This window comes from Sinocyclocheilus anshuiensis, unplaced genomic scaffold, assembly GCF_001515605.1.
Source record: "Sinocyclocheilus anshuiensis isolate Anshui unplaced genomic scaffold, SAMN03320099.WGS_v1.1 scaffold2177, whole genome shotgun sequence".
Taxonomy (NCBI): domain Eukaryota; kingdom Metazoa; phylum Chordata; class Actinopteri; order Cypriniformes; family Cyprinidae; genus Sinocyclocheilus; species Sinocyclocheilus anshuiensis.
This window is the reverse complement of record NW_015552714.1, coordinates 183,142-194,570: the sequence shown is the minus strand read 5'-3', so window position 1 is coordinate 194,570 and position 11,429 is coordinate 183,142. Positions and strand designations below refer to the sequence as shown.

General features: G+C 36.5%; 1 protein-coding gene across 1 annotated transcript in view; it reads right to left on the bottom strand.

The window, feature by feature from the left end:
- Positions 1 to 6,049: 6,049 nt before the first annotated feature.
- The window catches only part of LOC107667781 (A-kinase anchor protein 13-like), a 28,789-nt gene continuing 23,409 nt past the window's right edge, over positions 6,050 to 11,429 (bottom strand). The window contains exon 8 of the mRNA XM_016459504.1: positions 6,050 to 6,313. Coding sequence (XP_016314990.1) covers positions 6,050 to 6,313 — 264 coding nt within the window. The remainder of the gene's footprint in view (positions 6,314 to 11,429) is intronic.

Here is an 11,429-nt window from a genome sequence, read left to right as displayed (position 1 = left end):
ACACACACACACACACACACACACACACACACACACACACACACACACACACACTTCAGCTGACAGACTGTTCATAATATAAAATTCATGCCCTTTAAGCTCCAATGCTACAGCCTTATGTATGCACACAGATGTCTTTTGCGGTTGTACTGTGACTCACTTTAGCAGAGTTTTGTTTTTAAGAGGGCGTATCGAGCTAAAAATATATTAAAACCCACAGCGACTCCTGTGTTCTGTTCCATTCCGCTGCGCTTCGTCCAGCTGTTTTCGATCGCAATAACATTTCTGATGTAAACACCCCTAACGTGCATCTGATCAAGGTGAAACCAGCCCTTTATCCAGTGCTTCCTTAAAATGATTACTCTGCAAGTCATTCAGGCAACCCACCAAGCTAATTTTAAAAATATGTAGTTTTCACATCCTTATTCCCTTTACCATTTCATCTACGAAACATTAAATAAAACAGCATCTTTATGCATAGCCTATACATTTATCTAATTCACTTTACGACCTAATGTAAATCTGATCCCACTCAAAGGTGTTCGGTTCATCTGCCTTTGCTGTGTACAGAGGAACAAACTACAAGTTCCAACACCCACACAAGCTCTCAGTGCAACCAATACCCAGACCAGAGCAGCCGAGCACAGAGCAGCTCATCAGTGAGCAGCTCGTACTGTCTGGTCTTGAAATCTGATCATGATGACAAAATAAGGAAGAAGCTAAAAACAATAGTAAAACAGAGAACAAGAAATGAGAGATAAGCACAACAAAACAGGAAAGGGTGGGAGAGTGCACAGAATTTATATGTAAATGTGCTGAAAAGAATCGTTCAGGTTTAATGCACGTTAAGTTGTATTGGTGACTCACTTTAGCAGAGTTTTGTTTTTAAGAGGGCGTATCGAGCTAAAAATATATTAAAACCCACAGCGACTCCTGTGTTCTGTTCCATTCCGCTGCGCTTCGTCCAGCTGTTTTTGATCGCAATAACATTTCTGATGTAAACGCCCCTAACATGTGCATCTGATCAAGGTGAAACAAGCCCTTTATCCAGTGCTTCCTTAAAACGATTACTCTGCAAGTCATTCAGGCAACCCACCAAGCTAATTTTAAAAATATGTAGTTTTCACATCCTTATTCCCTTTACCATTTCATCTACGAAACATTAAATAAAACAGCATCTTTATGCATAGCCTATACATTTATCTAATTCACTTTACGACCTAATGTAAATCTGATCCCACTCAAAGGTGTTCGGTTCATCTGCCTTTGCTGTGTACAGAGGAACAAACTACAAGTTCCAACACCCACACAAGCTCTCAGTGCAATCAATACCCAGACCAGAGCAGCCGAGCACAGAGCAGCTCATCAGTGAGCAGCTTGTACTGTCTGGTCTTGAAATCTGATCATGATGACAAAATAAGGAAGAAGCTAAAAACAATAGTAAAACAGAGAACAAGAAATGAGAGATAAGCACAACAAAACAGGAAAGGGTGGGAGAGTGCACAGAATTTATATGTAAATGTGCTGAAAAGAATCGTTCAGGTTTAATGCACGTTAAGTTGTATTGACAGCATTTGTAGCATAATAATTTTATCTCATTCCTCAAGCTTTAAAAAACAGCTAAAATTATAGTTACAGTAAAACACATCAGAATTAAATGGTAAAATACACAGTTCTTGGATAGTATAACAACAAGACTTAAACATTATACATATTAAGATGAGACTAGTGTGATAAATCATTACTATCCCTCTCTGCGCAAAGTTTGATTCAATACTTCAACTCTTCCATGACAACAAAAAGTCAAGAAACTTTAAACAAAAGGAGAAAAGGAGAAAATGTAAACACTGGACGTATGTGACAAATAACCATGAGTTCATCCACCTTGAATTGAAAAAATCAATTTAGACATCTGTACAGCTAAAGTAACGTTTGACTGCTTTTAATCCCTTGAAGTGCGTCACCCTGTTTGCTCTTATTGTAAATGCCTTGCTGGAACCATGACTTTATAAAAACTGAAAATTGTCTAATCAACATTATGCCACAAATGTATCCTTTAAGAATGAGAAGAATGGATATTAATGTCTGTAAAATGTTTTTTACATGCATTTTATCATGTAGGCATATATGATGCACACACACACACACACACACACACACACACACATACAGTGTGTGAGTGAATGTGGTGAAATGTGTGAAAACGCCTACCATGAAGAAACTATCCAGACCTCTAACTTCAAGGTGTGTGTGTGTGTGCGTGTGTGTTATCTTGGCATGCTGTGGTAGAACAGCCACTAAAAATATTCCACATACTCTTCACCACATAATAAGATTCAAGACAGCAGTTCAGTGCTGCAACACATAGATGTAATGTGAAAGAGGGAATGGGCAGACAGGTGTGGCTTGTAAGTAATAAAGAGACTTATGTTCGTCTCAAGCTTGAAGTCCTGGAGACAATCATGGAAAGAAAGCGGGGGAGTTGGGATGGGGGAAGAAAGCGGGAAAAATCATCGGAAGGAGTGAGGTAAGCGGCTGTTTTTATAGACTCTGCGTTGTGATTGGCAGGATCGCAAACAAGCTCCTCCTAGGGTTTCGTCAGGAGCATTTATTCTCAGGGCTTTCATCAACAGAGGACGTAAGCAAACATTAATCAAGATTGGTAATGCTATTATAATTATAATCGTTAGTGTCCAATCACAATTACTACCGCTCATACTTATCATTAAGGGTGTGTTCAGATCCATAACCGTAAGTATTAAACATCAGCACAAAGCTAAATACGTATTTATAAGATAGTCCTACATGAATGATACCTCCAATCAGTTGGCTCGTTTGGGTGGGGGTGGGAGTGTATGCTGTCACATTTCTAAGTGTTTTATCAGGCAGACTTTGGCTATGTTTACACTGCAAACATTAGTGCTCAATTCTGATTTATTGCTCAGATCCGATTTTTTTGTATGGCCCGCCAAAAGAATTATAACAAGATAGCATGAACCGCACTGTCATACAGAGGTAAACACGGAGGCCACTACGCATTAATTTATAAGCTGATATGTTGTGGAAGCCAGATAATTCATAAGTAGGCGATAAGAAGGATGAAAGTTTTTTTTTATTATTTACGAAACAACCCAGTAAGTTTACCTTATATAGAGTGGTCTTTGTAATACACTGCAAAACAACAACTCTGGTCTCTACACTGACAATCTTCTCAACTTTACGAGTGATCTAAGAAATACCGGTATGTAAAATAGAAGTGAAAATCGTGAAAAAGTGAATCCCGACAGAGCGGAATCATGAAGAATGTCAATCTAGAGTGACGTAAAAGTTGCATGAATATCATTTTGGCTGTTCAGACTGTGGTCGCGTTGCAAAACATCTGACCTGAATCAGACATAGTACTACATGGCCCAAATCAGAATCGAAGGCTACGTTCACACTACAGGCAAATGTGGCCCAAATCCAATTTGTTTTGCTCATATGTAACTCAGATCTGTTTTTGTCATAACTGTGTGAACTAGGGGTTGCACCGACTAATCGACTAGTCGACTTCAATGCTCTGCCATGACGCTTTAAGCTTGACGTGACTAGTCGCTGGTCCTATAGAGGGCGCAACAGGATAAGAAATCTTTGAAGGACTTCCACATTTACACTCCGTTTCCAAACAAACAAATAAATGCATACTCTGAAAGCGCTCCACAAGACATGTGAGATTATATGCATGAATATCATTTTGGCTGTTCAGACTGTGGTCGCGTTGCAAAACATCTGACCTGAATCAGACATAGTACTACATGGCCCAAATCAGAATCGAAGGCTACGTTCACACTACAGGCAAATGTGGCCCAAATCCAATTTGTTTTGCTCATATGTAACTCAGATCTGTTTTTGTCATAACTGTGTGAACTAGGGGTTGCACCGACTAATCGACTAGTCGACTTCAATGCTCTGCCATGACGCTTTAAGCTTGACGTGACTAGTCGCTGGTCCTATAGAGGGCGCAACAGGATAAGAAATCTTTGAAGGACTTCCACATTTACACTCAGTTTCCAAACAAACAAATAAAAAAAAAACAAAGCACAATTGTTAGTTTCTCTAAAGTCATTTTTGCTTATAGTATGGTTGAACTGGATCATCAAAGGTCAGCAGCAAAGATATTGGTTAATAAAATGGGATTAGATACATTTGTGTTATTTAACATATTTAATTATTGCAGGTTTGCGTCATATTCTGAGTTTGCATTTCACTGTTTTAATTCATTTTGATGAATACTAAATCTGTTTTTTGTGAGTGGGATGAATTAATGCACATTCACATTTAGTCTAGAACTACAGTAACATCATGTTCACACAGCACACACAACTCCTCTGTACTCCCGATTTCTCCCAATATGGGGACAGGAGAGCTGTCAGTCAATAAATGGGAAAACAAAGTAACTGGCATTACTTTTTTGAAAACGTAACTCAGATATTTTCTTGTAAATTACAAAAGTAATGCGTTACTTTACTAGTTACTTGAAAAAAGTCATCTGATTACGTAACTCGCATTACTTGTAATGGAGTTACCCCCAACACTGGTGACAACACTATATACAAGCAAAACATGAGGGCTTGTATCATAAAACTTTAAAAACTGCCTTTTGTCACATCCTTGTCTTTATTTTTCATATTACCTGCGCACATGGCTGGCTTCTGCAGCAGATCACACTATAAATAAATGTATAATCGCTTACTTTATGTCCTCTGTGTTTACTTCCATATGACAGCGCGCTGCACAAGTGTTGCCAAATCCACGGTTTTCCTGCGGAATTGGGTTACTTTTTCCACTGTTGCCGCGTGTTGTTTTCCAACTTTGTGGGTTGATGTGACCCCACTAACGCAATATTTACCCCCCTGAACATGATTGGGTTAGTTTTGGACTAGTTTTGAGAAGCAATTGGGTGGATTTTGTTGTGAAAACCTGGAAACCCAAAAATCAGAATTGTGTGAATAGTCAAAAAGACTAAAGCCTAAAAGACCAGATTCCATGTGGTTTGTGCTGTTCACACAGTCATGAAACTAAATGATTTGAATCACATACAGTATGAGCAAAAAATTCGATTTGGGCCACATTTTCCTGCAGTGTGAACGTAGCCTATGAAAATAGTGAAAAAAAAAATCAGATGAGGGTAAGAAAATAGAATATCCTGTAGACTCAGGAATCAGCTTTTTACACTAACAGGCATTTCAACACCCTAGCAACCGCATAAGAACATGAAAAAAACATTCAGGACACCCTAGCAAGTACATAGCAACATGCTAAAACTGCCCAGAACACCTCAGTAAATGCATGGCAACAAACATCCACAACATTTTATCATCATTGATGAACAAACGCCAGCTTTTTGGAAGAGGTATGCTATTACTTTTTTAGTGTTTTAGTGATAAAATGAGTAAAAAAAAAAAAAGGGATAACAAAAACCATAATATCATAGAGACCTGAGGACTGACTACTTATGGTATGTTTACATGACAGCGACTGTATTAAGAAGGTAGTGTTTTTCCTATTTTTTTTTTTTTAAATGTTTTGCATACAGATGACAACATTGTCAGCATTGCATGTGTATGACATCACCAATTTCACAAATTCACATTTTTGTAGTTTACACAGAGATAATAATATTATTTTCAAAATCTTGCATTTTGTTTTTATCTTTTTATTTATTTATTTATTGGCGTTTTTGCTTTTATTTTGATAGGGCAGTTAAGTAGCGACAGGAAGTGAAGTGGGAGAGAGAGGGGGCGGGATCAGGAAAGGTCCACGAGCGAGAATCATACTCGGGACGCCCGTAGCGCAACGACGCTATATGTCAGCGCACTGCCCACAAGGCTATTGGCGCCCACGCAAAATCTTGAACTTTGAAACTGTTTTCAAAAGCTTGTGTTTTCAGACCCCCCAAAACGCAATAGTCATGTGAATGAACAGCCAAAATGTATAAAACATTTTCTGTTTTTAGTTGAAAATGGTGTTGTGTAAATGTCCCCTAGACTGGCAAAAGCCTAGCAACTACTTAACTGCAATCCATTATTTGCTTAAACTTGGCAGACAGGATTACTGGTGCACTTTTTGGGTTTTGAGTGTGATGTATATGTATGTGTGTGTGTGACTCACTCGGGCAGCTGAGGGCCTCCTTAGCGGTGATGCTCTTGTTGCAGGCCGAGCAGAGCGTTGTTCCAGACACGGTGAGAGAGTTGAAGAGGTGGCCATTACTGTAGCGCGCCTCTCGATCTCTGGCTTCTCTCTCCCGCTCCCTCATGCGCTCCTTCTCTTTATTCTAATCGAAACACAAAAACTCAGAATAAATCAATCACGATTGGCATCATTATATATGTATATATTTAAAATATCTCCACCAGAAATTAGCATAGTATCATTGTACGAAAAACAAACAAACAAACTTTGAGCTGGTCAAAGAACAATCGACACTCACAGAAACAGACAATGATGACACTATTGCAGCTCAGATTCTATTGTGTAACCGATTCATCTGCCGAACTGGTACAGGCTGAGTTCACGAACAGGGAAACAACCAAGTCAAAAGAGAACTTGCAACACCGTTTCGGAAGAACACACTTCCAACAATGGCCATATTGAATGTCTAGAAGGCCTGTATTCACTGGTAAAAGATTTCATCATGAAAACATACAGCACATTCATGCCTGTGAACTGGTTTTCATTGGAAAAGCTAATCTTTGCTAATCAGCATTTAAGGGAAAGACAAATGAACCCTATCAGCCACTATAAAAAGTCACTCATGTGGTTTAAGCAAACAATGGCTCTGAGATTTACTTCATCTATTTGTGTGTCTTTGTTACGTACATGCCTAGTTTGATAAGTTGGTTTCTATTTTTTTCTGCGTTTGTCTTCTCTTTCACCCTCTGAGGGTCTTTGTGGACACAATCTAATAGGCCAATTGATGTGTGTTGGCAATTAGTGGAGGCAGGTATTAATCGATATTTTTAATTATATTTTTTATATTTTAGTTTATTTCAGTTTTAGTTTAAGTTTCAGTAATTTTATGTTGTTTTGTCATTTTTTTATTAGTTGTTTTTAAATATTTCTATTTAGCTTTATTTATTTTTATTTTAGTTTTAGTAATGGTAGTACTACAACTTAAACGTATTGCAGTGTAAACTTGCTTATTTTCAGTTACCAAAGTAACATTTTTAAATTCTATTTTTCCATCTAATATTTATATTTTATATCAGCTTTATTTCTATTACCGAAAAGGATTTTTAATAGTTTCAACATTAGTTTGCACCCTGCCATTTTTGCACACTGATACAGCATAGAAAGGTTTTTTTAGCGAACCATCTGAGCTGTTTTACATTTTGAGCGGCCACTAGCAAAACATCCTCCATAACATAATGAAATATTCCCCATTTATATGTTCCTCTCTGCTGCCTTTGATGTCACAGCTCATATACCGACAGGATATTTGCTAGAGTTTAGTTTAAGACTGCGTCCGTTCTTGTGGTACCATCAGCCAATCCGTGTTGTCACGAAATAATTTTCCAATGGCTCCAGAGTAATTATATGGCATTTACAGCTCAAAAACACACTGCAGCTTTAAATTAGGTAAATTTAATAAGTCCAGGCATTCATTTTGCTCAATTACCAGTGCAACTCTGTAAACTCAATTTAACCCATCAGATGTTCTGAGATGTGTACTTCTGCAGTGTGCTTGATCATAAAAGATTTGACCAGCAGCTGGTGTTGGTTAATATTCTAGTCAGCATTATTACAGAAGCTCTACTCAGCCCAGGCTGACCATCTTCCTCTTTTATGTGTTTTATGATGGGTTAATTTGCTAAAATGAAGGAAAGATAAAGCTAAATGTCTAGACAAACGATTCTAAAAATGAATTTGAAATGTCAACTGAATTTTTAAGATAAGATGTCTCACATTTTTTCCATCTCTGAGGACACCAGACCCAGTTTTGGGATCGCTTATTCTGAAAATCGGCCTCTCTGTTGACATGCAAAGCAGGAAATAATGAAAGAGCATTTCCTCTTTCTAATCTGCAAGATGCATGAGTACAGGTTGCCATAGGAACACGGACATGTGTTGGAAGTAAGCAACTGAAAATGTATTAAAAACCGGTTAGTGTGTTAGTGTGTGTGTCTGTAGCAGTCCACAACCTGCAGGATATTGCTATCAAATTACCAGACCTAAATTGACCTAGTTTGCTCAAAACCAGCCCTTCCAGGATGTTTCTGCATTGTTTGGTACGTTTATGTGCGATCATCTCTGCAGATTTGGGAAGTCGCAATATTTCATGCTAAGTCGGAGAACAAACCATGTGGTAAAGTGACACTTTGTTTTGTAACTAAACTTAAGTATGACTCTGTATATTACAAACCACAGAAGCACAAACTAGGAGCAGCTAACATTTCCAAGTCTGCGTTTATAAAAAATAATATCAGGCTACTGAAATTTATTTGAGCGTGCAAAACGAAAACAACCTCTGCGGTCGTAGTTCACTTGAAAGTTGACATTAAATCAAACTTTCTGTACAAAAGCATGAGTGCTATGTGCCCTGAACACATTGTTGTCTGAGTTCAGCGAACTTGTCTAAAGTTTGGTGTCATCTCCCGTCAAGGAAATGGGCTGAGACTGGCAGGACTTAACGTCGGTGCTCTAGTTCGAATAGTCCCAGCTCCAGATTTAGACATTGCGATATTCTAATCGTCTTTAGTACAACGAAAATCGAATCTTCTTACGGCAAAATATGTATATCCCATTAATTAAGATAAAAGTTTCCTTTGGTCCCGTTTATGTCTAATAGCAGCGTTTTTAAAAGGCAGGAGACATTCACAGAACAGCGCGGTGCGGTAACTTTGAGGGAAATAAGCTTCTCTCTCTCTCTCTCTCTTTCTCTCCTCCCCTTCAGTTCAGGAAGCGCAAGATGACTGCATCCCAGACCGCTTAGAATCTAGATAACATAATAATTGTATACGATTAAATTAAAATGAGTGGTATTTTGTCTCTTATCTTAATGCCGTATTGTAAATATTTCTAAATCAATCAAGGAAAAATTACTTTTCAAATGTAATCCCCTTTGTAATCGTTAACATTTTCATAAGTAACTGTAATTTAATTACACATTTTTTCTTAGTAGCTGTAACTGATTACAGTTACATTTATTTTGTAATTAAATTACGTAACGCCGTTACATGTAACTAGTTACTCCCCAACACTGACTACATATTTATAAATCATTTTAGCTTGAGAACGCTTTATCAGTGATGATGTGTAAAATAAAAATAAAAATACATTTAATATCACATACATTTCTAAATCTAGAATTATCATGATAATTTTTGTGAGTGTTATACCCATAGAATTAGTAGGCTATTAATATCTATGGCTATACCAGTCAGTTTAAGTTTATGCAAAATCCTAAAAAATCAGCATATTAATATTAGGCCTGTCACAAGTTAATATGATTGAAACGTGTGTGGTTTAAGTACAAAAGATGCTACATCTGTCATGATGTAATGATGGTAGGCTACTAAAGCAACAACAGTACTTGAGACTCTCAAACCCGGTCACTGAACTCTCACTAACACAATAGTCATTCAGACGCTATAGTACTATAGCACTAACACCTATTCAGCATTTCTCAGAGAGGACTGTACCACTAGAAGGAAGACTTCATTTTAAAAAGCTTGTGGTCTGCATAAGCAAGCAAAAAGCACCCTTGAGTGAAATCAGACCAATTACTACCTTAAATGAAAATGAAACAATGGATAGTTCATTTATTATGCAAATTAACATTTAATAATAAAGACATTTAGTACAACATATAACATCTGTAAGTATGTATCCAATGTTTCTAAATGCTGCAGTATTGGAGTGGCTCGGCACGCATCTCTGCAGATTACCTCTGTGTACCGGGAAAACAGAAAATGGTGGAGGTTTTCTTTTGGGAAGAGAGCCGAAGGGAGAGGAGGGGAGTTTCTTTTCCCGCCTTGGCCACATCTGTCGCCATGCCAACAGTGTACTTAGACTTTGGCTGGGTTATGAGGGGAGCCTGGAAAGTTTACAGTGGGCGGCGAGGTTTGGGTTCTTATACGGGCACATTCACAGAAGCATGCAAAAGACTGGTTGAATGCTTTTTCTTTTTTCTTTTTTCAATATGTTGCATGGTTTAAAGCTAGACAAATCTCTCAGCAGATTAAAGCAAGATTAAAGGAGGTCAAATCTTGCAACAGATGTACTGTCCCATCTAGCCATTTTGGATTCATCAAACAATACTGACTGTAGCTCAGACGACATAATCTGGTCTACGTAATCTGGTTGTGGAACAGATAAGAGAGTTAGATGAGCAGAGGTAGAGAGAGTTGTGTGTGTGTGTATATACATATATTACTGCTGTCAAACGATTAATTGCGATTAATTGCATCTAAAATAAGTTTTTTGTTTAAATAATATATTTGTGTGCAGTCTGTGCACTGTGTATATTTATTTATATTTAAATACGCACACATACAATAGATATTTTGAAAATATTTACATGCCCTTCAGCCGTGATTTATTCACAATACAGCAGATTATATATATATATATATATATATATATATATATATATTAGATGGGGAAACTTTAATAAACAAAATAAAATAATAATAATAATAAAAGCTTACAATTTAGAAACTAACTGAAATAAGTTCAAGTACTAAAATTATAAATACTAAAATGTTGGGGGAGGGGGGATAAACAAATAAATAAATCAAAATCTAACCTTAACCCTAATACTAAAAATAAAATAAAATAAAATAAAATAAAATAAAATAATGTACTAAAACTTACTCTAAGATTAAAATGAAAGCTTAAAATTAGAAATGCACCTTGGTAACTAACTGAAATAAGTTTAATTTAAAGTAGCCTACTAAAATTACCAATACTAAAAATGGAAAGAAAAACTATTAAAAATGAACAAAACAAATAAAAACACAAAAGCACATAGCAAAATTACTAAAACATAAACTAAAATTAATTTGAAAACTTAAATGTATACACACACACACATATAAATTCTGTATACACATTTTATATTATATAAAATATTATAATACACAAAAAAATTTATAAATACACTATTTTCTATGATTTTACATATATAAATATATGCAAAACTATATCTATAATATAAATGAAAATACACGTATTAGTATTGCTTATAATTGAATACCATGAATTTTATTTGTTATAAATAAAAATGTTTTGACTGTTACACCAAAGCCAGCTTGTGTTGGAATAAAGAGGTTTTATTAAATTAGTTGATTATGTAAGTTAAAATAAATTCTCAAAAACCTTGATGTACTATGCTGGTGGACATTTAGTAAAATAGCAAGTTACATCACCATTCGGCTCTCACAAAGCCA